Genomic DNA, 25,778 nt, shown 5'->3' with positions numbered 1-25,778 from the left:
CTCGGACAGAGGCTCCCACGGGCGCTGCCTGTGGCCGTGCTGCTCCCGCAGGATTCATTCAGCCCCCCGCTCACCCGCGGCCGACGGGCAGCGTCGTGGTCTGCTTCGGATCGCAGCGGGAGCAGAGCTGACACATGAACCTTTTCCTTGGGTCTGCTTTGTAGGGCGGTTGTGTACGGCGTTTGATGTGATCGCCACGATTCACAGTGACATCACGATGTTTTCTGCCCTAAATCACAGATTTCCCTAAATTGAGCCTCAGAGGAAACTCGTAGTCAAGCGAAAATGTGCAATCCTTCTCTGCGTGCCTAAGCCAAATACGTGCGTGTCACTGAAAGTGGGAATGGGGTCCGTCTGTGCGGCTCGGCCATCGCTGCGCGTCCTGAACGGAGGACGCTGTTATACTCTCGTCTCCCCCTGCCCGTCACTTGCCCTTTCTGCTTTCTGAGTAGCAAGACTGAACGCCACACATGGATTTGTGGGAATGCCGTGGCTGAGGGATGGGCAACGAGCGCGGGGCAAGCAGCAGGAGCAGGGAAGGCAGCAAGGCTGGGCTCTGCCTCCTGCAGAGGCACCCCTGGTGCGGTTGTCTGGTAGCAGCTATCAGCCCCCTCTATTTCTCTCTGGTTTTGAGGAAGGATTTTTTTATGTGCTTTTTTTTCACTTTCTGATTTTTCTCAGCACCCTCCCAAAACGCGCTCAGTTTCTGCTGCTCCTCCCGACCCGGGCCAGCGATGATGCTGCCTCCCTCCACACGTCATCGCGGGGTGTGGAGGAGCGAGTTTTGCTTTCGTTTGCCCGGCTGGAGCCCTCGGCTTTCCTCCCACGACGGGTGACAGTTACGGAAACACCTTTGCCGCGGGAGCCCGGGGCACTGTTTTCTCTGGCGCACTTGGCTCTCCTGCACTTCGGGGCTCGCGATTTCTCCCAGTAAGTGGTTTTAAATACCTTGGGGACCGTGTGATGACTTTTTCAGACTTCATCTGGAGAGGGCTGGAGCACAAACCCCGTTGCTCTTTGCTCCCCAGTGCCAGAGCAGGTTCTGCCCGAGGGCTCTGGTGTGTGAGGCTGCCTGCATGCCTAAAGTACTTAGAGGTGTTTGGTTTTCTTCTCACATCCCTGACTTGCTGAGGTCTCTAGTTCTGGTGTCTCTGTGGGTGTGATTCCTTCTGTCAGAACACGGGTCCATCCTCTGTTCCTGGATCAGTGGCTGCGTCTCTGAGTTGCAGAGGGACTGGCCCTCACCTCACAGGGATGCTGGCACAGAGGCTCTTGCCTTTCCCAATGCCCTTCTGGGGGACAGCAGCTTCCCTTATACACAGGATGGCTGCCTGGGCAGAGTAGCCTTCAGGTGCCCCAGTTCCTGCTCAGATGGGGGAAGCAGCCAGGTTGGCAGTTTTTGTGGTGCCCCAGGCAGTTGGGGAAAACCTTGGAGTCTCATCACGACTGCGTGGTGGTACAGGATGCAGGGATGTAGGGCAGAGGGAGACTGTGGGGGAGTCTCCTTCTCACCCTGTGGATTTTCATGAGCCAGGTTCTTCACTCTTGTGGTGTCCAGCAGCCACTGTGCCACCTGTGGGGATGGCAGAGAGGCTGCTGGAGGTGATGGATCTGTGCTTGACATCATCAGCATCTGCCTCATCTCTGAACTGGGCAGGGGAAGTGCTTTGATGTTGCTTTTCAGGTGATGATGTTTTGAAAATGAGATGAGCCACTTTGAGGAGGCCAGCTTTGGTGCCATGGGATTTGTCTCCTGCAGTTTGTGACTCCCAGGTCATCCCAAGTGACTTTTCAGGGTTCTGCTGGTTGTCAGCCTCCAGAGGAGCTGTCTGGGTTCTCCCCATGTGGTAGTTGGTGCAGCCACTTAGGGTTTTGGCAAGGTGGGTGCTGCCCTCACCAGCACCAAATCTGCCAAAACTTGGTGAGTGAGGGCTTTTCTGGGGACAGCAGTGGTCTTGGGAGAAGCTGGCCTTGTGGGTGGGAAGTGCCTGAGCAGGAAATGAAGAATCAGCCACTGTCACACCAAGGTGGCCACCAGCTATGGAGACAGAATTCCGCAGCACCAGTGTGAGAAGCCCAGCTGTTGGCACCAGCAGCTTTAGCTATTGTAGCCCATTAGGAACAGTTTCAATTGGGAAGGATTCATTGGAGAAGTCATTAATTAGGTTGTCCTGAAACACTTTGTCCTTCTGTATGAGGCCGCAGAAGTATCTTGGTAGAGACTGCTTGGCTTCCAACAGGCAGAACTGTGGGACTTGTGCATCAGGCTGGAAACAAGAGCATCTCTCTCTGCTGGGTCTACACCAAATCTCTGTGAGTTTGGGAGAATTTGAGCGCAGTCCCAGCTATGCTGCCCACGCTGGGGTGCTCAGAGGCAGTTTTCAGCCTTTCTCTGCCTCAGGAGAAAGATGAAGTTCCTCTGATGGTAGCAGGTACCTGAGGAACATGTTTGCAGGGATGTCCTAAGCATCCTTTTCTGCCTCCCAGGCTCACCCGTGGCAGAGGTGTTTGCTGGGAGCACCAGCAGCAGGGTGTTGTGTACATGACTAATTGCAAGCGTGTGCAGAAGGTAACAAGGCTATTACAAGGACCAGGTGCAAGCTGGTGAAACCACGGTGTTGCCCAGGTGAGACTGAGAGGCAAATATTTTTGCTTTCCAAAGGAATTCTGGAGGTGAATGTGTTTGTTGATAGTAGACAGCAAAGTGGCCACTATGGGTTTTGATGGTGTGGGGAGCTGTGTTGGGGATCCAGAGCAGTGTATCCTGGCTTTTCCTGGCTTCTCTGCCTCTCTGTGTGCTGTGTTTCAGCTTTCCTACTGCTCTGGGCAAGCAGTTTCTGTGTCCTCACACTCTTCTCCTTTGCTTCAATCTTTTGACAACCCGTTTTCACCTCTTCTTAATCCTCCCTCAGGTACTGTTTCTCTCCCTCTGTGTCTTTACTGCCTGTAAACTCATATATGTGCTTTATAGGCGCCCCAATTTACCTGTTTGATGCTCCTCTCTCTGTTTTCCTTTCCTGAAAAGAAATTTGCTTCCACAATTGCACTAGGCTGTAGTGGGACACCCTTAGTGGATAAATTGAGTCACAGGTGACTTGTGGGGGGTGTTACAGAAATCACAGATCATCCCAAAAAAGGGTCAGGAAATCCCTGGGAGGGACCCAGAAGGGCTGTGCATGGTATCACTGCTGGGTATCATTACTTCTGGGGCTGTTTCAAATATGTCTGGTATTGACTGTAAAAATAAATCTTTAAGGAGAGATCACTGAATTTGGGGCACTATGAAGACGGCAAAAGCCGCCAGAACTTTTCAGTCAAAGCACAGCTTTATTTTTAAGTTCAGTTTTTTCTTGTTAATACTTAAAACAGGGTTTTAGCATGGCCTGAGCAACTGCTGGTCATGGGGCTGCTCTTCTGCAGGGGGAAGGGGAACCTCTTCAAACATGAGTTAGTTTGTGAAACAGATCTCTCTTTCCCCTCCTCCTTTTTCAGATAAGAGAGTATGTAGAGGTCCCAGGTTTTCCTGCCGGCCCTTCTGCACGTGCTTTAGGGATCTGCTGTAGAGAGCAGGAAGCCACGGGGGTGAGCAGTAGGAGAACATCTGTGTGCATTGCTCTGGGACTGTCAGATACTCATCTCAGATATTTTGTGTGGCCCCAGGGATTGTGTGTGCCCCCAGCCAGCAAAACCCTTCTCTGTGGGATGTTGTGGACACTGAGCAGCTTGGAAGTGACCAACCTATGAAGAGGCAAAAGAAGCACTTGAAAGTTATGAAGCACAAAGATGCATCCAGCTCAGGAGGTCCTGGAAGCTGGAGCCCAGAGAGGGTTTGGGGACCATGTCCCTCCATTCTGATCCTGCTGTGGCTGATGGCAGATGGGGCCGTGGGGCAATCAAAGCTTCAAGCTCGTCCCTGAGACCTCTCATTGGTAACCTGGCCGTGTTCTGGCAGGAGACCATGTGTCTGCGTGATCGGCATGAGGCCAGGAGCTGGGATTGTGCTTTGGGAGAATATTTGTCCATGGATGCCAAGCAAGTCACAGGACTTTGTTCAGGGTGGCGAATGTGGTAAGAGGAGAACAAAAATGGGAGGAAAGACTGGAATACAGATGATGGTGAGCCAACTCTTTTGGAGCCAGCTCGAATACCCCCTGAATTTAAAGCATTTGGTGGGATGTTAGAATGCCACCAGCTCGCTGAAGCCTGGTGATGCCTCAGATGTGAAGCCTCTGAGCTGGAGGGACCTGTGGCTGCTGCCAAGGTGTCAGGGGCTGAACCCCCACCTGGCCCTGCAGAAAGCTTTGGATTCATGCTGGTGCAGCAGGAGCAGATGTGGCTTTCTGGTCTCTGCCCCAGCTGGCACTGGCTGTCTCTCCTCCTCCCAGTGTCTGTCTGTCCATGAGCTCCCCAGGGAGCAGGACAGACGGAGCACAGGAGCTGGAGCATGGGCAACGTGCTGTGCACCAAGAGGATGTTTTGGTGCCTGACAACCCTGGGAAAAAATGGTTTTTCCACTGAGTCACTTGCTGCCACTGCTTTTTGTGAGGCAGCACTGAGATTTGGGGGAAGGGGAGATGGAAAAATTCAGCCCAGGCCTCCCTGCTCTAGCCGGACCAGGGCCATGCCAGCACAGCTGCCCCATGTTTGCTTTTTGGAGGGAGTGGCAGACAGCAGCATAAATAGAACAGGCTTGGCTATTTTAAGACATCGATTACATGATCTGTGCATTAAAGAAAAATTAAATCTTTGCTTTAGCTGCAACTGATAATGTGGGCTGGGGAGGAGCAGAAAGCACCGGCAGGGACGGACACTTTGGAGCCAGTGCCCTGGCCATGGTGTATGAGCTGTGAGGACTTCTGCTTTGCATGTGTGTCTCCTTGAAGCCATGGTAGATGGAAGGTTTCCTGTGTGTACCACCATTTTGGGGTCACACTGCCACTGTATTGGTGTTTTGTTGCTGTGGACAGGGAGTGATGGCACAAGACAGGCTTGGTCTGGGGATGGGGGAACCACGTCCGGGAAAGGGACATGGGTGCTGTTCTGGTGATGTACATGGGTGTGTGCAACCAAGAATGGGGATTTACTTCTTCTGGAGAAGTTTCTGGGTTCCTGTGGAACTGGAATGGTTGCACCACTCTTTCCCTGAGCAGCAGGCTGGGATGAAGAGCTTGTGTTTACTGGTGGGAGGTTAAAACCAGGCTTGTTTCTGGTGACTTCTGTGCAAAGCATAAATCTTGGCAGGTGGGAGTGGAGGGCTCTGAGCCTTGGAAGGTGGAGCTGTTTTCTGCTCAATATTCGTTGCAGAAGGGTTGAGCACTCAGAACAGTCAGTGATGAGCCTGAAGCAACCTGTGCCACAACCCTGCTGGGATCACCCTGTGCCTGCCCCCCATCCCTATTCCAGTTTGGAGACAGCTTCAAGGGAAGAGGGCAGCAGCCCAACTCCTAGCAGCACAAGGGCTTGTAAATACTCATGCCCAGGCAAAACAAATAGATAATATTAATTGTGATTTCAATGCCAAACAGAAGCAGATGGTTTATCAAGGTGGAGGGAGGCAATGTTTGGGGATTTCAGATAAAGTGGGTGAGCCGGGAGCCACTCTTGAAAAAGAAGACAAAAGGTATCAAAGCAGCTGCTGAGAAGAGCTCACTCTCCACTAGCAACCCCAGCCACAAAGGATTGTTAGTAAAAATTAATCTGAAAGTGCTTTTTCTTATCTTTTCCACCTTGCCCTTTCTTCTCAATTGAAGACCTTTGGTGGTTTCTGACACGTAAGCTGCACATCAAACAGCAAGAATGTCATGTGGGATGGGGTTTTGCACTAATAATGATACAAAACACATTTCTGTCTGCAAAATGACTGGTAGCATACTTTTGGTAAGATCTTAAATGGATTTTTAGTCAGGGTCCTCTAAATCATCCCATACTCCAGGTCGTGCAGTGGTTGTCACGTTTGCCTTGTGCTTCTCTGAACCCACTATTGCCAGTTTTTGAAAGCTGCCAGAGACCCTGCTTTCTGCTGGCCTGGGGAGCTGGGTGGAGATGGGGCTGAACCAAGGCTGGAGGTGCCCTCCACCCCACTCATCCTCATGGTCTCACCCTTTTCACTATGATGATTTGGGGAGCATAGCTCAAGTTTGGCCCTTGTAGATTAGGTCCATTGCCCTGTGACTTGGGACCAGCCAGACAAGAACCAATTCATGTGATGAAAGATGCTGTGGAAATGTAGTCCCTCCCCACAAAAAAAAGTCCAATATGCTGGAAGAAGAGGTTGGGAACCCGCCCATTCGCTTGTGAAGGTAAGCGGAAGATACTCTTTCCTTGTAGATCTGTTATTTATGGAGCAAACTCAAAGCAGGTTTTAGGTGCTCTGTGGACTCCCACTCAGGATGTCTGCCTGGTGGGGTGACCATATGGAGATGGTGACTTGGCAGGGCAGATGGTTTGGAGACAGGAAAGCCACCTGACTTAGATCACGTATGTAACTTAGAGCTTGTGGCTCCACATGTGGCCCCTGTATCTGTGCCCAGCTCCCGAGTGCTGACACAAGGTTTGCTGTCTTTCAGCAATGAGGTTTCTCTCTGTTCTCATGTCCCACAGACTGCCTGGAGCTGCTGCCACTGGAGTCCATGGCGTACACCATGACTCCCACGCCACCAGGGCCTGTTGGCTCCCAGTACTGTGTCTGCAAAGTTGAGTTGTCCATCTGCGGCCAAAACCTTCTGGACAGGGATGTCACTTCCAAATCTGACCCCTTCTGTGTCCTCTTCATGGAAGTCAATGGGAAGTGGGTAGAGGTAAGTGCTGATGTTGTGTGGATTTACTGCTTCTGTGATTTGCTTGTGCTGTTGAGCTCTGCTACAAGGCTGGTTCTCATTCCTCCCTAAGCAGAAGCAGAAGCTCTTATGGTCCTCCTGAGGCTGTGAGTGTGGTGCTGATGTGTTAATTCTTCTGTTTTGCAACCAATCCTTTTGCAGTCAGTGCTTTCTGCATTGTGCTGGCAGTTGGCTTTAACTGCAGATCTCAAAATGCTGGTCTCTGGCAGGTGTGAAAGGATCTTTCCACCTTCAAAGGGGTCTCAGCCCCTTCTCAGTCTGCTGTGAGCTGGTGGTGCTTCAGATTTTGGTACCTGAAATGCTGATCTCACATATGAGAGTTAGAAGTTGAGAGCTTTAATGTTGCAATGTGGTGTGTCTTTAGGTGAGTCAGAATAAGCTGATTCTCAGATCCTGAGTTCCATGGAAAACTGGTCTCTGAGTTTTGCTTGACAAGTGGCTCTTTCCCAGGACCAAGTGTGTGCTGGATGAGGGTCTGGCAGGTCAGTCCAGTGGATAAACGCTACTCAGGACAGCCTGTGCTGTGGCCTCCTTCAAGAAGTGTATCAAGGTCAACACTCCTTGAGCCAGGCATTTCATGGAGTGGTTGTGGAGAGAGAAGGACCATGGGATGAGGAAGGAGACTTTTGGGAGGTGGGTGTGGGAGGGCTTGGACCAGTTCGACTGGAGACAATGCAGCGGCCAGCTGGCAAATCCTGGATGAGCTCCTTGCATATATCAGTCTTTCCTCCTTATCAAAAATCTCATAAATACATACTTCCTCTGCCATAGTTGACAGTGGGAAGCCTTGAGAAGAAACTGCAGCTGTTCTTGTGGTTGTGCCATCCCTGGTGGTGGCTGAGCACAGGACAAATCTATCTTCTGCAAGATGCAGACAGCCCTTGTGTGTGTAATTCCCTCCTCTTCAGCGGGATGAGGCTGCCACTAACCAGGCTAGTGGAGCAGGAGGGAATTGACCCTCAGCAGCTGTCTGAATTATTTTGTAGCATAAGCAAAATGTTGGCTTGATCCCAAAAGCTTGCTTCCCAGCATACCCACCAGCTGTATGTGTATTCCTTTGAAAATCTCCCTGCTGCGGGGAAGGGGCATGGGGTCATGGTGCAGTGGGGACTGGTGTGCTGCTGGCACCACAGAGGTGCCCAGACTGACTTTGAGCAGCATGGCCTTGGTCATGCCCAGCAGTGCTGCTGTGACAGTAAGAGGTCTTACGTGGGTGGGTGTCCCAGGGAGATGCATGGCCCAGGCTGCTTTTGCAGTTGAGGTGCACACACAAGGGGCTGGGAACTCCTAGAGATGGTTTTCATGGTGCTTTTATTGACTGTTCAGTGCTCCACGTGGAGAAGCTCTGCTTGTTGTCTCCTTCTGCAGGAGTCTTGAGTTGGGCAAAGTGCTGTCTGTGATAAAATTTGTGACATGAGTCCAAACTCCAGAGTCTGTACAAGAGCATTGACTACAGTGGGAAAGACTCTGTGCTAAAATACCTGTAGAAGTAAAATGGGGGTTCCATTTGATACCTGCAGCTGTAGATAGTCATGAGGGAGCAGGTAAGCAGAGTATGGAGGTGTGATAGTATAGGCACCAGTGCTGGATGCATTAGAAAAGGAGTAGCCAAAGGGCATTAAGTCATGTAAACCAAACAAAAATTGTCCCAATTCCTGGGAAATTAGGCGGTTGCATTTTTTCAGATACTTGAGCAAGTTGGGCAGCCCTTGAGCACTTGGCCAAGGAGCTGGTGAATCAATGGGCATCATCTCAGCTGTCCAGCAGCTGATCTCCTCATGTTCAGTGGGGAGGGTGTACAGGCAAACCTCATCTTACCATGGTCCACAGTTAACTTTTCTCAGCTGCCTGGATGAGACTAATGAGATTTCCAGCATTGATAGGTGTCATCTCTGACCTAATTTTACTTTTCAGGAATTTCTCTTTCTGTCAGTAGTGTCTCAGTCCAGCAGTTTTGATTCCAAAGCTTTCTTTAGAATACAAATGTGTGATGCTTTTAGGTTTTTTCCTTTTCCTCTGCTATTTTTAGCTTCTTTTTAATTGGCACGATCGGCACTGGACGTCAGCCTTGAGCAGCATCTTGCTCAGTGCTCTGCTGCTGAGGTATCAGTGGGGGCTGACTGGGCTGGCACGTGCTGTGGTGTGCTGGTGTGCCACTGAGCTGGCTCTGGTCAGCTGGCATGACAGGGCCACAGCCAGAATCAAGAGTCCTCTGCACCCACAGTGGCAGAAGTGATGTGTGGGTTTGGCTGGATGCCAGGGAGGGTCAGGAGAGGTGGGAAAACCACATTGGATGGGACATTTGGTGGACGCTTGGCAGGTCATGCTGTGTGGTTCAGAGCTACCTGGAGTGTCAGATTGTTCTGCATGGATTTTAGCCACACAGACATGCCCCTGGCCCTAAGATGAACCTCTTTTCTGTCTGAAAGCGATGGCCTTAATAACAGCTGAAATGTAGGGGATGGCTGGGGACAGAATAAGCTCATTGGTGTGAACCCATCGGACCACACTGCCCCTTTGTCCTCTGCACCAGATTAGGGACACATCACAAGCCTTGGCCCTGGTTTGGGTGCTGGGTGTCTTCCTGCAGGGCCAGCCCTGGCCATGGTGGTGCTGGTGTTGGAGCTGGGAGGTAGGACTGTGGTACCAGCTGATGCCAGCAGGAAGATTACTGCTCGCTGTTCTTTCTAGCTGTCACATTTGTTCCCAAATACAATTATTTTGTCTCGCTGAGCTTAATAGGAATTAAAAAATCTTTGTGAATCAGCCTTGGAGGGGTGGGGGAGGGAGGGACGATTAACCACAGGCTGGGAAGTGACATGAGGATGGGTGATGTTTCAATGTTCTGCCTGGTGACGTCATCACTCAGGAGCCTTGAGAGACCTGACCTTTGGTGCCAGGAGCAGGGACACATGACTCAGCCATGCAGCTGCCTTTGTGCCACTCTGAGTCAGCTGGGGGGCATGAACTTCCCATGGCACTTGGGAGAGCATCTCCTGGTTTTGGAGCATGAAGCACTTCCATGTGCTGGGGATGCTTGAAGGTCTCCAGCCAACCTCCCTTGGGATGCTGGAAGACTCTTGGGCTGCTATCACTGAACATGAGGGTGTTGCTGGTGATGGTTTCCCAGTTTCATGCTTGATTTTGGAATGGTTAGGGTTGGGAGGGACATTAGAGATCATTTTGTTCCAATTCCCTGCCATAGCCCTTGTTCAAAGCTCCATCTAACCTGGTCTTGAACACTTCCAGGGTCAGGGCAGCCACAGCTTCTCTGTCAGTGTTTCACCACCCTCACAGAGGAGAATTTCTTTCTCATATCTAATCTAACCCTGCCCTCTGTCAGCTGGAAGCTTGTCCTGTCACTGTGTATTCTTGTCCAAAGTCCCTCTCCAGCTCTCCTGAAACCCTTCTAGGTACTGGAAGGTGCTCTGAGGTCACCCTGGAGTCTTCTCTACTCCAGGCTAAACAATCCCAACTTTCTCAAACTTTCCTCCTCCCCCTAATTATCTCCGTGGCCCTTTGAGACTCATATCCAAACAGGTATCTTTAACTAGCCTGCCTGCCTCTTAAAAACCCTTGTGTTTTTCTGCTCTTGGGTAGCAAAGCCACCTCTGCTCTTTCCAGAGTCTGCAGATCTGCAAGCTCTTGGGTAAAGGGGATGGCAGGAGCTGATAGCAGATGATGATGTGTGAAGAGGCGTAATATGTGATAGTCACTGCCAAGGTGATTTGTGCTCATCAAACCAAAGACCAAACCTTGTGTAGTTGTCAGCTGGAGCTTGGGATATTGTGCTTCATGCTGACACTAGACAGATTTAACCATTTAATCTGGGTGTTGAAGGAAGCCCCATGACCCCCAAGGGTTATCTCAAGTTAGCTGGGGTTTTCCTCCCCTTCCCTGGGCCACCCCTTTCAGGACAGAACTGGAGATGGAACATCAAGTCAATCTCCTTGAAACTGGTGTCTAGGAGTGAAAGGGCCAGTTTCCCTTGGTCCCTGCCTTCCCAGTAGTTCAAAGAAAATGGAAGGAACTAAAATGCATTTCTGCTGCCTGTGCAGTCTCATCTCCTGGTCCTGAAAGGGCATTTTTGTTTGTTGTGCTGTTGAAATAAGGCAGAGCTCTGGCTGCCCTCTGCTCCTGGTCCACCCCACCTATGAGCAGATGTTTGGCTCCTTCGGTTATGAGGTGGCAGCAGAGAGGGAAGGATCAGTGTGAAGCTGTGTGGCCCTGGGCAGCTCAGAGCCCACTGGTGTTGATGGATTTGATTCCCTGGAGTGCAGCAGGTGGCTATTCTGGGAACACAGCATTTACTTTAGTCGTTTCTTGGCAATTAAAACAGACTAAGCAAGCAACTTCAAAAAACACTGTGATCATTGGGTGTATATATATAGCAAACTCACCACATTTCCACTGAACCCCTCCAAAACCTGCCTCCTGTGCTGAATGAGTTTCTTTGGGACAAAGGTATATATTTTATTTTTTTTTTCCTTTTTTTTTAAGACGCTTTTCTGCTCCACTTATTCTTGGCTGTGCAGCTCTGGCAGACATCCTGCTGTCCCGCAGTCCTGTGCTGCCTGTGGATGCTGGCATGGGGGCTGCCTTCTGCAGAGGTCTTGCCTGGGATCTGGGATGCTCAGGAAGCTCAGCCTTGCCCATGACTGGGTGTCCGGGCTGTGAGATGAGGTATAATGCTGGCCAGGACCATGGCATGGCCAGAGGCTTCATGGTGTCCCACAGGCAGGTGGGATGGTCTTTCCAGGCACTGAAGGCTGCAGCTTCTGCTAAAATCACACTGGAAATGCCTGCCTTTTCTTTTTTTAGCAGCCTATGTTACCATATCCTGGGATAATGGAGTGATGGGGCAAAATGATGATGCTGTCATGACACCATCTACAAGGCCAGTTTGCTCAGAGCCCTGTCCAGCCTGGCCTTGAGCACTTCCAGGGATGGAGCAGCCACAGCCTTTCTGGGCAACCTGTGACTGTGTCTCACCATCCACACAAGGAAGAATTTTTCCCCCATGTCTGATCTAATGCTGCCTTCTGTCAGTTTGAAGCCATTTTGCCTTGTCCTGTGCCTCCAGGGTCTTGTCAGCAGTCTCTCTCCAGCCGTCTTGTAGCCCCTTTAGATGCTGGAAGTGGCTCTAAGGTCTCCCCGGAGTCTTCTTTTCTCCAGGCTGAACAATGATACCAACATGGTACCAACAGCTGTTCTCGTGACAAAGCTCTTGCTTGGTTTGCATGGTGAAGAGTTTTCCCCTTGGCTATGGATGTTCATTTCCTGTTCAGCCCTCAGTCTGTGCTGCCAGTGTCCTTCCTCTCCCTTTTAGCTTCATAAGGGTGTGTTGCATGTTGGCCTCCAAACTTGCCCTTTTCTCGTGCCTCTTGAGGTGCCTGATGGGGACTGTGGGTCTTGCCGTTCAGACTTTCCTTGGCTATTGACTTCTAGAAGTCAATACACCACCTTTTCTCAGCCTCAGTTTTCCAGTTTTCCCAGTTTCTTACACTTTGATTAAAACTGTGGGGGTTTGTCTCTGTGCAAGCACATGTCAGGTTCCCAGCTGTGCTGCCATCCTCCCAGCCCTCCTGTGGTGTGAGTTATGGGGTCTGGGACAAAGTTCTATTGCTGGAGGGGTAGCATTTTGGGATCTCCAGCGTGACTACCCCCAGGATTTAATTTTTTTGGCTCACGTAAGGCTTTCTGTCCACCTGTGCCATGCTGTGTTGTAAACCCACGCTTCCACCAGCTGCCTGCCAAGTTTCCTCTGCTCTTATCACTGCTCTTGGCTGTGGGATGCTGCAGACCAATGTTGTGCTTCCCCTCCAACAGTGGGCTCCCCACATGCCTTCCAGTTTCCATCACCCTCTGCGTGCTTGCCCTTTGAAGCTCTCAGAGACATCATTTCTTTCAATAGCTCAGGGTGACAATGTCTGTTGAAGTCTTGTCTTCTGGATCCTTCCAGCCTCTTGTTTCTCGTAATGCTTGATGAAATCTATGAAAAATGGCCTGCAGTGATTGGGGTTTTTTCTCAGTATTTTTTTCCATGGGAGAAACCACATGGATGTTTTGCTTTAAGATCTAGAGGGAAATGTTAGAGAGTTGCTGTTCTGGCTTACGTTGCTTCTTGTTTTGCTTGTCCTTGTTGTTCACTGTACCACCTGAAAGAAGCAAGTTTGGCACTAGAGCTGTGAGGGTCTGGTTGAGGATCAGAGATGTGTGAGAGCCTCAGCTCCTGGGAGAACAGGGATTGTAAGCAAGTGAAACAAATCCCGGCTTCAGTGAGCCTTGACTGGGTGGACACTCCTGCCCTGGTTATTGGCTGTGGGATGGGTTGTCCCCGACCTTGGGGAGGCAGCTCTGCAGGGCATGCCATTGTGTGTTTAGATGAATCCCACCTTGTGTACCTGGGCATAGCCTGCACTTAGAGACAGTTCTGCTGAGCACCTGGTGCGCACCTGGTGCACTCACTTTTAGGTCACTGCAGTGTTTCTGGGCTGAAGTCAGAGAAGAGACATGGCAGTGACAAAGATGCAAGATACACATGCTTAAATGCTCTTCTCTTTTTTTCTTTGCAGCTTGACAGGACAGAGACAGCCGTGAACAACCTCAACCCAGCTTTTGCCAAGAAATTCATCATTGACTACCACTTTGAAGAAGTGCAGAAGCTCAAGTTTGCCCTCTTTGACCAGGACAAGTCGAGCACGCAGCTGTATGAGCATGACTTCCTGGGCGAGTTCTCCTGCACACTGGGCATGGTGAGTCTCTGAGGTTCCCTGCAGTAAAGGGACCCCAAATCATATCAGCCACAGGGATGTGATGGGATTACAGCTGTTACTCTAATTTACTGCAAAGTTTGCTGGGCCCTTCCTGGCAAAACGAATTTGATTTTCTTGTCACACTTCTGTTGAGGTTGAACTGTTCAACATTAGTTGTTGTCTACTTGCTCAAGTCTGAGCTAATCATGGTGTGGGCTTCTGCTGGTGTTGGCAAAGAGGCATCAGCTGGAAGCTTCTGGATCTCACCATGGGTTATAGTAAGAACCCTGATGTCCAGCTGGATTTGAGATTGCAAACCTTCCAGATGGTTAAAGTTATGATGCTTTGCTGTCTACCTTCTATCTCAGTTTTTTCTCTTTCTGAAACATTTGTTCATTGCTCTTGTGTAGCAAATCATCTCTCCTACTTGAGCATGTTGGTGCCAGAATGTGTTTTCTGCTCTTCCTGTGGAAAAGCTTTCAGGAAACAATGCAATTTATAAGCCTTTGGAACGTCTTTTCGTTCAAGAGCCCAGACTCTGTTAGAGGCTGGCAGCTACATTCTCCAAATGTCTTTGTTCTCTGACTCAGAAGCCGAGAATGAGGGGGACTTTTTCCATTCTTTTGCAGCATCTGGCAGGTCAGGGCTGCTGTGGCACTTGGCACAAGCGCAGAGGCTGGGAGAAAATGTTACTGTTGTGCACAATGCTGGGAATGGGGAGAAAGGAGGTGCTGTAATAGGTGGGTCAGCATGGCAAGTCAGCCCAAGGTGCTCAGGGAGGCTCATGAAGGTGATCACTGTATTACAGACTGTATGGGTAATGCACTGCGTGTGGCAGGTGGGACAAGTGACTTTATCACTGCCAGCTCAAGAGCTTGACATGTTAGAAGAGCACTGACATTTACAGAGTTAGAAGTTTAATGTCTGGAATTTTGGAAGTGCTCTCTGATGACCTAGTTCTGCTCCTGCAGAAGTTAAGAAACGGTGCAGGGAACAGCCCTGACCCTTCAGTAGTTTAGCCCAAACCCCTCCTTTATCATTAGTTGTCCTGTTGCTGAAACATGGCCAGCTCCACTGTGGAGCAGCTCGGCAAGGCTGCTTGTGAAGGTCATGGTCTTGGTGGAAGCTGCAAGCACAGAATTTATGGACATAAGGAAACAGAGCTGAAATTCTCCTGTTCCTAAATGTGGCTCTACAGCAGTCCAGGACTCTGCGTGCTGGAGAGGAGTGTTACCTGTGTGTACTGGGGAGGAAGGTGTAAGAATCTGACCCATCTCCTCCTGCATGTTGGGTCTCTCAGAAGAACCCAACACTTCTGGTGCTTGGGAAGGCAGTTATGTCAGAGCATGAGCCTGGGCAGATCTTCCTGGGCTGTGGTGATGCTGGAGATGGGCAGCTGTTGGCAGGTTTCATGTCCAAGGGCTCTCTCAGAACAGCTGATTTTTCTGTGGGGTGGCATCACTGTCTGCTGTGTCTCTGGGCACAGCTGGTGGGCTTAGTCTGTCAGAAAGAAGAGAGCTCAGAACTTCTGAACCAGCATTTCCACTCTGCAAAAGAGAACGTGGCTTGTGTGCGTGCCCAGTTTGAGCAGCAGTTCCCATGTCTGCTTCTTGGTGACATTTAGTCCGCAACAAGACACCAGCTTGGAATGGAGGGATCTTTTCCTTTCCCTTTTTCCCTCTGAAATCCTGTTAGCTTCCTCTCCCTGGGACCAGGGTGAGCTTGCAGCACAGCCCAGTCTCAGGGCGAGGTGGACTGGAGGGGTAGCACATGCACAGGTGTGAGGGGAGGGCTGAAACAGAGCCGATGGGGGCTTGGGGTTCAACCACCACGCTGTGGGATTTCTGGTGGCTGGAATTAGTCTGGTGAGATGTTTCCATAAGCTCTCAGAAGTGAAGAGCAGCTGTGAGCAGCACTGACAGCACAGTGAGCATCTGACTTTTCAGTTCTGAGTTTGCATCAGAGCTCTGTCAGATTAGACAGATCGCTTAGTGCAGCTAATGAGGTCTGTGGTAGGATTTAAAAGGATGGTTAGATTATTCACAGGCCTGTAATGACCTCTTTGGCCAAAGGAATATAGCAGGGATCAAGCTGGATGGTGTCTGTGGTTTCTGCTGGCAGGGTTGTGAGGTTTCTCCTGCCTGTACACAGTGTGGCACAAACATCTGGTTACACTGGCTGGTGATTCCTGTGGATCAAAAGCACCAGTACATGGCTGGCTCAGCATAACAGAAAAAGGTTTTTGCTTTGAAATGGCAAAAATCATAGGATCACAGAATATTTTGGAGTATATTGGTTGGAAGGGGCCTTTTTAAAGCTTATCTGGACTTGAAGGGGACCCACTAAATATGGGAGGAAAGCATAGGTAGTTCCAGCAGGTTGCTGGATCCCTGTGTGCAAGTTTGTGCCTCATGAATTAAAATTACAGGCTTCCCAGATCTGAAGGTGACTAAAACTCACTGAGATGGGAAAAATCTCTTTAATTCATCTCCTAGAATGTCCTGTCTGGCCTCTTACAAACCAGAAGTGAAGGGGAGAACATGCCCTTGGGGATGCTGACCCCAGTGCAGGGGATCCAGAATGATGCTGGAGGAGACCATCTGGCATGTGGTCAGGATCCACCCATGGAAATGTGGCCTGCAAGCAGGTGCTGGCAGGGGTCATGTTAGAAGTACTTAAACTGGAGATTGAGAGATTGACTGATGATTTTGTCGGGAACAAATTGCAGTAGCTCTGTCTGTGTGAGGTCTCACTGACCTCCTCCACCAGAGCTGTCCCTGGGTTCAGTGGGAAGTAATGCTTCAGCTGCTGTTGCCATCACTTCCTTGCACTGTGCAGCTGCCTCCCTGCACCCCTTGGACTGGGGTGTCAGTGGTGATATTCCCACTCTCATGGTCACCCCTGGATTTGATACCTTATTTTCTACTGTTGCAAGTGCCTAATCTGAATTAACTAAAATGAGCAATGATCAGTTGCTTATGAGTGTGCTTCTGATCACTTGTACAATCATGATTTTTTTTTTCTCTAGATCGTCTCCAGCAAGAAAATAACACGGACTCTCCTTTTGGGCAATGGGAAGCCGGCTGGGAAAGGGATGATAACGGTACAGTTACTCCTTTACGTTACCTACTGAGTGTGCAAAGGCAGATGGGGGACACCCACCTGGGGTCCAGGAGACACAGCTGTGCCCCATGAATGTTTTTCCCTTTACATCACCCTTTTCTGGCCACTTTGGTCTGTTTGGATAATGATTTATTTGGGACAGGGACCATCTTGCCCAGTGTCTGTTTCTTGCCCAGTGCTGTGAGTCTTCAACCTCTACCTCAGTCTCAGAAATAAGAAAATCCTCAGTCTGGAGAAGAACAAAGTAAATCTCTGCTGCTATTGGTTGTTATCTGGTACAAGGCACCTGCTCAGACCTCTCTGGTGTAGAGAGAGGTAAGAGGGCTCATTCCTTTTGCAGGGATGGGTGATGTTATTTGTAGGATGAGGATGGAGCTGTGCCATGGCAACAACTCTCATAGCAACAGCTGCTGAATCCGATGCAGACCCCTTCGGGCAGTGGCCTTCCTGCTGCGGATCTCTTTAGTGATGATTTTTTTTAAAAGAAAAGACTAAATTTAGGTGTGTTTATCTTCTATCACAGCTCCCATCCTTTTTGGATCTCTGCTATCTTCAGGGGTTTGTGAGATATGTAGCTGGGCTGAAAAGATGTGGAAGAAAAGGCCAGTAAGGAGTTAAACTTCTGTCAGGTTTAAAAGCACTGAAAAGGTTTAGAAGCCCCAGGACCTGATGCTGCAAGGGCATCTCCATTGCTGTTTGCTTTAGAGGAAGATGCATTTCTCTCTTAATTGCTGCAGTTAGTCTTTAAATGCAAGAGGAAAAGCCGCAGTGAAGTTCAGAAGCAGTGCTGGATGCCATGTGCCATCCCAGAGGAACAGGCTCTCAACGTCTCATCCAATGCTTGAGCGGGAAGTGCTGGACCATATGAAAAGTTTCCAGTCAAGTTCAAAGGTTGCACACTTAGAAAAAAAACAAAAACAAAGAGAAGATCCTGATCTGTCACTAATGTTTCATTAAACATCCAAGGGGTAGAGATATCTGCTTCATTATGTACAACTGATACGATTTTCTGATTTGGGATTTTTTTGCCCTGGCTTGGACTAGATGATGTCAGTAGAGTTTTGTGTGTGGCGGACACCTTTCCCTGCTGGGACTGCTTGGCACAGTGCTGAAGCACAGGCTGTGGACACCCCTGGAGGAGAAGGTTTTAGCTTTGGACTCACTCATATAGAACATGGAGTTTGAAGCCAAAGGCTGCTTTCCTAACGCCCTTTCCCTTCAATTTTGCCCAGCTATCCATTTTCTTAACTGAGATGACACAAGGGTAGATGCAACAGAAGAACTGTGGCTGGGTGGATGGGACTGCATGGGAGTCCCTAGGTATGAAGAGAGGGGAGGATCCCAAAGTGAGTCTCTTTGTTTGTAGAACTCAGTCCCAAGTTCTTGATACATACCTCTGCTGGAAGCAGCAATAGTATGTTGGTTTTGTCCATGCTGGCCAAGAGAAGATGCCACCTGCAACCTGCAGCAGGGTAGCTCAGGGACCTTCCTGACTTGTCTGCACAGTCTGGGTTTTACAAAGCCTGCAGCGAGCCCTAAAATGCTGGATATCAACTGGACATGCTTTTTGTGGGGATCAGCAAAGGGCAAGTTTCATCCATTTCCTTACAGTTCTTTTCCTACTGCTGGTTTTGGTGACTGCACACCAACCAAGGACTAGATGGGAGAGAAAATTGATGCCATGGCTTTGCAATAGGGGATTTCTATATGCAGCAGATGGGGAAACTAGCGTTTGTATGTGGGGAATGGATCCTCTGTGCACCACAGAGTTGTGTCCGCCATGGGAAGGCCGAGGGGTTGTTCAGCAGCTGTGGCTTGTCTCCTCACTCAGCTGCCCAGGCAGATGCAAAAGCTGCATCTCTGCCTCCTTATCTGCAAACTCGCCAGCTCTCCTGGGTGCTCATAACCTTCTGCAGAAAGTTGTCCCCTGGAGTTCCACAAGTTTTTCCAAAAGCCTTGCTGTAATGATGTTGTGGATCTCCAGTGCAGGACAGCTCATGTGAGAGCCAGCAGATGGCTGTACGTGGGAGCACTTTGCATAAGGACAATGTCCATGCTGTGGTCCCAGCTGTTCTGGTGCCAGCTCCTGCCCAGGGAGGAAGAGGATGCAGTCAGGGATGCTCCTGAAGGGCTCATCCCACTCTGGGGACCAGAGGAAGGGAGAGTTGGGGAGCAAGCAGATGCTTGGACAGGACACAGGGTAAAAAGACAAGTGATTCAGAAAACAGCTGGTAATAAAAGTGAATAAATGTGGGATTTTTTAATAAATGTTCCCTTAAAATACCAAGAGACTCATTAGACCACATTCCAGACAAAACTGGCCCATTGGTGGTTGGCAGCTGAAGCCCTTCTGGAGTGTATGTGAATAAAGTCTCTTAAGTCAAAGCAGTCCAGGCTGCACTCCTGCCTGCTGCAGCTAGTCAGGAGCAGCAGTGGCATCTTCATTCTTGGGGCTGTCTTGTCAGGTGGTCATGCAGAGACGTGGCTCAAGTCCTGGGTGTCACCAGCATCTCCCCTAAGGGATGGGACAGCTCTGTTTTGCCATGCCCAGCCTGAGACATGGAGGATGAGGTGCCACATCTTGCTGGCAAGGGTTTATATGGCTTCTACTTCCTCTTGTCTTGGTTCTTGGAGGCTTCTCCACATCCTGATGGAGCCCTGGTGTGGAAAAGCCATGTGAGACTAGTTCCAGCATGACACTCAAGGAAGGGATTGAGTATTTCACTAGAAGCCTCATTTTTTATGCTAAAAATGAATGCAGCCTTCCCTTGCCTTTCAGATAGCGGCCCAGGAGCTCTCAGATAACAGGGTGATTACTCTGAGCATGGCTGGCAGAAAACTGGATAAAAAGGTGAGTGGAGCTGTGTCTGGGGGATGCAATGTTAAACTTCTGTCCTTGGGATCTAAAGAAATCTCTGCTTTGGGTGTAACATGGACAGAAAATAGTCCTACTGGGTGAGACTGGGAGTTCAAGTCCTGGTGATGCTGCTGGGTACGCCTGTGCCTCAGTTTCCCCATTGTCACAGTGTTGCTTTCTTCATCACACGCATGGAGGTGGAAAAACTCCATGTGGCACAGGATCTGTGTACTGGCATGTCTTAAAGACAGCAGATTTACTGCTTCAGAGGTAGTCATTTGAAAGTGCCTCCTGATGGAGCTGGAAGTTTTGATATCACTTGAACCTGTATCTCCGATGTGCTGAGAGCTCCTGGCTTGTGGCATTCTGCCCCTCTGGAAATGGAGCAAACATCTGTTTGTGTATCAAACTCTAAGGCCTGACTTCTCTGAGGGAGAAGTGTTGATCTCATGGAGGCAGGTAGGTAACACATGAGTTCTACTTTGAATAAGATACACAGGAAGTGGTGAGCCTTTCTGAGCGGCATCTTCTGACCTTATTTACCAGGCAACCAGAGCTATTCCTCTTGAACCAGTGCTGTTGCTAAGCAATCATTGGGAATATTATTTTTTCCTTTTTCCTAGTCTTTCCAGAGCTTGTGTTATTGGCAGGATGGCCCTTGGTTTGTTTGAAAACAGGAAAGCAAACAGCCAGGCAGAAGGGCATTTGCTGGGGCAGAAGATGTGGGTCCAGTCCCATTGTCAAAACTGGAGAGATGTCTGGTTTATCCAAGTGTTTTTCCCACCTGTTGGAAATGCTGTTTTTCTTTCCCTCCTGCTTTCCTTGCCTAGTGCAAGGAGCTAAATGCCCCTTCTAAAAATCCCCTCCATTTCATAAACGTGCTGGTGGCTTCCTCTGAGATGTTCCAAGAGTCAACCCCACGTGTGTCAGCAAAGACACCCCTAATGCAACAGTTTTCTTCCAGCACCCCAATAAAAAGCCTCTGCTCCCTTGTGAAGGAAGGGATGGGATTTCACCGCAGTCTTGATGGCCTCCCTTCATGCTTCAGGGTTTCTTTGTATCCATTGTAAAGAGCAGGACCAAGGACCCAGCTCCTCGCTAGTACCTCAGGCATACATCCACTTCTTATATCAGCAACTTCAGTGGTGGCATCACTTCCTCTGTGGGCAGGAGTTGCCTTTCTAATTTGGTTTGCAATCAAATTTCTTTACCAAGTTAAAGAAAGGTGACATCTTTTTATTTTCTTCAACATGATACCTGTGGGTCTGCTGCCCTGCAAACCCATAATAAAGGTACAGAAATAGAGCATCTGTCTGGTTACACTGGGATAAGGACTGTGTTCTTTCTAGATCTCCCTCTGGTTTATCAATAGGGTCAGCAGAAAGCTCATCCTCAGTGACCACCTGCTGTCACCAAGAACTAGCAAGGTTACTTTGCCCATTCCCATAGCACAGTGTAGTGTTGCAGGGCTCAAAGTCCAGCTCATGGCAAAGGATGCTCATGTCACTTCATGCAAATTAAAATGGTATTTGAACAAGGAAATTGAATGAAAACCAGTATTTTTGGGTCATTATTGGTAATGGATAGAATGCAACTGTGGGAGCTGGTAAAACTCACTTAAGCTTAGGAAAGACAGCAGAGAAAAAAAATCACAAGGATAAGGTTGCTCCTTGGGGGGTTACAACCTCCTGTACCATGCAGCATGGAGCTAGAGAGTGTGGCTGGAGGCTCAGATGTCACTGGAAGGGATTGAATCTCACAGGATTTTGTGGTGGGACCATGGGATCATCTTGTTGCACACACCGAGCTGAAGCTGTGAGCACTGCTTACCAGCAGCTGTGCATGGAGCTGTGCTCATCCCCAGGCATCTCCTTCTGCCATAGCCACCCTGAGGCTGAGACCTCTCTGAGGCCATGGGCAGGTCCTCCTCCCCATCACATGTCCATTCTCTACATCTGCAGCTCACCACCTTCCTTTAAATGCCAAAGCTGCACAGCAGGAGCATGTCAGCAGCAGATCCAGCCTGAGGCTCTTGTATCTTATGTCAAATTAGCTCTCGTGAAAGCTTTTGAAAGATAAAATATCTTGCAGAAGAGGAGGTATTTCCACATGGGACCAGTTCTGTGAACCCAGCTCCAGAGCTATTCGCGCCACTGCAGCTTTGGGGATAGTGGTGCCTTCAGCATGGCTGGGGACAGCAAGTGCTGCAAGCCAGGACTGGTGTTGGAAGCTGTGGTTTGGGGAGCTGAATCTGCGGGAAGTGCCACCTCAACCCTCCTTGTCCATGCTGTGCAAGGACTAGTTTGGATGATTTAGATTCTTGGACCAGTTTGCAGATCGATCTGGTCTGCTGAGCTACTCTGGTTGCTCAGTTTCCATCTCCTGCCAGGTTTGCAGGGATGAGATGTTTGTGGGTTTGATGTTTTAAAATAGCAGCCCACAGTCCTGTGGCTTGGAGGCATCTCCCACCTCGATTCAAGCAGAACAAGGCTGACTGGACTTGCAAACCAGACTGCTCCATGTGGGATGGTAAGAAACATCCTTCAAAGCTGCCCACTGCCATCACAGCTGGTGCCTCCACGAGCCCACGCTGGGCTGACACTGATGTAGCTGCCTTGTGTTGAAAGTTAAGCCAGCACAGGCAGGTTAGGTACCCACCAGTGGTTCTTTAATCTCTTTGTGAACTTGAAAGTGCCAAGTCCAGGTGGTGGGTGAGCAGGATCAGAGCTCTGCCGTAACTGTAACACTGCAGAAAGAATGGCTTGGTTTTCTCTCCTACAAATGTGAGAGAAAAGGTAGGAGAAAAATAACCTCATCTCACCCCAGAGAGTGTCCTTGTGAGCCTTTATGGTCTGCTCCTCTGGCAGAAGAATTCTGGCTGAAGCAGATTATATTTTCTTCAAGCCAAAACACTTCTGTGATTTACTTTTCTAACTGGCTTTAAAAACAGGATTAGATAGAAATGTTGGTGGATTTTCTGCTGGAGCATCACTAGAGCCCATGTCCATCCCCGCCATCACCTCACGGGGATGGTCAGGACGTGGGGTCCTGGGATGTCTGTGCTTCCTCCCCCTCCATGCACAGCCCCTCACATCCCCACTGCATAACTTGTAAGTCCAAAAAGCTCCTGTCCAAACTCATAAGAAGTTCCTCCAGCTCTTTGCAGGAGTGCACCTTCCTCTAGGAGGAAAAAGCAACTGAAATTACTTGAGTTCTAAATAAATCATCTGGAGTATTTGGGCCTTGGTTTCTTGTTAGCTACTTCTTAGTTTTTCTGAATGGGAATGAAGCTCTGCTTAGAAAAGCTGGAGTTTCCATGTTGGTGCCACCAGCACTGCCCGGGCTGCGGGTGCCAAAGCAACCCCCATGCTGATACCCCGCAGGGATATGTGTGTGTATATTTCTCATAAAGCAGCAGCCCTTTATCAGGAGATTATCTGAGGAGACACTGGGAGGAAAGGCAGCACACACTGACTCAGGGCTGCATATCTCAGAGGGTGTTACACGATCTGTGTCAACACCAGGGCAGCTTGCTCCTTAAAGATTTCCTCTGCTTACGCTTTATTGCTGTGTGTAGGAGGGTGGATTTTTTTCCTTTTTCCCTCAAGACACTCATGCACTTATAATTCTTTTTCTCCTTTGAACCTCTGGATGTTTTTCCAAGCCCAAATGCAGCTGCCTCCCAGCTGGGGTTGTTTTCCTTGGCATCTGTGTCCAGAGAGCTTGTTGGGTACTGGGCACCCACTGGCAAATCCCACAGGCACACACTGGGGTGCCAGCATGCCCTCCACACTGGTGCTGAAATGTGGTGTGGAAATCAAGGGGATTCGCGTGATCAGGACAGGGTGGTAGGCAGGATGCTGCCCTCAGGTGCTGCCTGTTTGCAAGAGTGCTTGAGCTGGTCCCATGAGGACATGAGGTGTCTACAGGGTTGGCACTGCCAGGGAAAGATCTCTCTTGGACCAGCTGTTGCTGTTTACAGAGCACCGTGTAACCCATCCTGTTTCTTCTCCCCCCAGGACCTTTTTGGGAAGTCAGACCCTTTCTTGGAGTTTCATAAACCTGGTGATGATGGGAAGTGGATGCTGGTCCACAGAACAGAGGTGAGCAAAACTCTAACCCAGGCTGCTGAGACACTCTCATCCTTATATCAGCTCCTCTTGCCCTTCATGGCATTGTCTCATCAATCACCTATAAAGCAGGGTGGAATCCAAGGATTTCAAGCTCTCTTCTTGGTGTCCAGCTGAGGCTGCTAGTGTCCAGTGGATGAAGATTTACTGAGGCTAGCAAAGTCTTGAGGTCTTCTCTGTACTACCCACTACAGTATCTAACAAGCAGAGAGGGAGATGTCTTCTAACCCATGGTTATCTCTAGGTTCCACCTGGGCAGAGGCTGAGCCCTGGACCTCTCTCCATCCACTTGCAGGAGCATCAGGATGAGCTGTGACTGAAGAATGCATGGGAATGGCCTCAAGGTGTGCCAGAAGAGTTTTAGGTTGGGTGTTAGAAAAATCTTTTTCACCCAGAGCATGCTTGGGCACTGGAACAGGCTCCCCATGGAAGTGGTCACAGCACCAAGCCTGACAGAGTTCAGGAAGCATTTGAATGACACTCTCAGGCACATGGTGTGACCCTTGGGGTGTCCTGTGCAGGGATAAGAATTGGACTTGATGATCCTTGTGGGTCCCTTTCAACTCAGTATATTCTGTGATTCTATGATGGAGAGAGGTGGTGGGAGGTGCCCCAAGGAACAGTAGTGAGGAAAAGTTAAAATGAAATTTTGCCAGACCTTCACCTAAGCTGGGAGGATGCTTGGGCATCTCTAGTGTGTGAGCACTTGGCCTCGTGTCTCATGGAGCCAGAACCACAGCCAAGGAAGTAGAGACCTGTACCAGGGTCCTCGTGGGTATGATCAGGGCCAGCTGACCCCTCCCTCCCTCATTCATACTTGCTGTGGTATTTTGATCTGAGCTCTGTTTGGTTACGTTCTCAAGCTGTTTTGTTAAAGCCAGTGATGAATACCAGGCGCAGCACGGACAAGGAGAAACAGACTGGCTTCTGCTTTAACATTGGTCTAATAAGTACTTTTTAGCTGCTTTTTTTCTCCTCCTTAAAGCTTCTTTCAAGGCTTTTTTTGTTTGCATTTAGCTTCTCGCAGCTGGCAGAAAGAGGAGAGGGGATGCTCACAGCAGCCTCTGTGACAGAGGAAGAGTGTTCCATTACATTCATCTCACACCCCCCTTTTTCCCATCCCTTTTCTTGTCCCTTCAAGGCTTGGTTAAAGAAGCCCGTTATCCCACCACAGCAAACTGCTGTAACAAAACACAGGATGAGCTCAGGCAGAAGGAGTGAGTGGTGTTTATTTACATATATTGACTTTTACCACTTCTGTGCAAAGTCCATGAGGATTTCCTTCACTCACACACCCACCTGCATGTGAGCACCAGGACATTGGTAACACTCTGTGAACTGTGGTACTGATGTGGATTGGTCTTATACTCCCAGCTCTGCTGTTTATTTTTTGGTACTTTCCCACACACCTTTCCATGCATATTTAATTCATATCAACCTTAATTTCTCCTGTACTTCTGTGGAAGCAGGCTGGGACCTTGTTTAGTTTTTTCCTCCTGGTTTGGTGTGGGTAGCTGAGCTTTGACTCACTGAGACATGTTTCTCAGATGTGAGGATTTGAAATGACCTCCAGCCCTTCCTCCTGGCGTGGGATTTGAGAAGGTAACTGTGCACCAGCCATCCCTGGGATCTCTGTAAACATGTCAGGTTTGTGGGGAGGAGATGTATATACTGGTGTTTCCTCTGGGTTGCGTCCCAGTTCCTCCATTGTCCTGTTTCACTGGATCAGAGTGTAGCCAAGTTTTCTTTCAAGCAATGGGTGTTCTAACAGCCTCCTCCTTACCAGCGCTGAATGCATCCCACTGCCCTCAGAGAAATCCCATACTACGTGACCCATCCCTGGAAGTGTTCAAGGCCACATTCGACAGAACTTGGAGCCACTTGGTCTAGTGGAAGGTGTCCCTGTCCATTGCAAGGAGTTGGAAACAGATTATCTTTAAGGACCCTTCCAACCCAAATCATTCTGTAGTTCTATGACCATCTTGGTGTATACAAAGAAACAACATTGCCCATTCTTGCAGCTTTCGGTGCAGGAACATAACCAGCTCTCAGTCTGATGCTGGCATTTCTTCTGCCA

General features: G+C 49.4%; 1 protein-coding gene across 5 annotated transcripts in view; it reads left to right on the top strand.

Annotated features, from left to right (window-relative positions):
* CPNE2 (copine 2) overlaps positions 1-25,778 on the top strand; it is a 46,878-nt gene that overhangs the window by 4,564 nt on the left and 16,536 nt on the right. For 2 of the 5 annotated variants that reach the window (XM_071567819.1, XM_071567820.1), the window contains exons 2-6: positions 6,601-6,797; positions 13,412-13,591; positions 16,620-16,694; positions 19,494-19,565; positions 23,591-23,674. In XM_071567819.1, the coding sequence (XP_071423920.1) occupies positions 6,630-6,797; positions 13,412-13,591; positions 16,620-16,694; positions 19,494-19,565; positions 23,591-23,674 (579 nt within the window). In that variant the 5' untranslated portion in view covers positions 6,601-6,629. Of the gene's footprint in view, positions 1-804; positions 931-6,150; positions 6,300-6,600; positions 6,798-13,411; positions 13,592-16,619; positions 16,695-19,493; positions 19,566-23,590; positions 23,675-25,778 lie in introns of those variants that run through there. The other 3 variants (XM_071567822.1, XM_071567823.1, XM_071567824.1) reach the window with 3 other exon arrangements.

The sequence above is a fragment of the Pithys albifrons genome, chromosome 12 (assembly GCF_047495875.1).
Source record: "Pithys albifrons albifrons isolate INPA30051 chromosome 12, PitAlb_v1, whole genome shotgun sequence".
Lineage (NCBI taxonomy): Eukaryota > Metazoa > Chordata > Aves > Passeriformes > Thamnophilidae > Pithys > Pithys albifrons.
The sequence above is the reverse complement of the archived record's forward strand: the minus strand, read 5'-3'. Positions and strand labels throughout refer to the sequence as shown.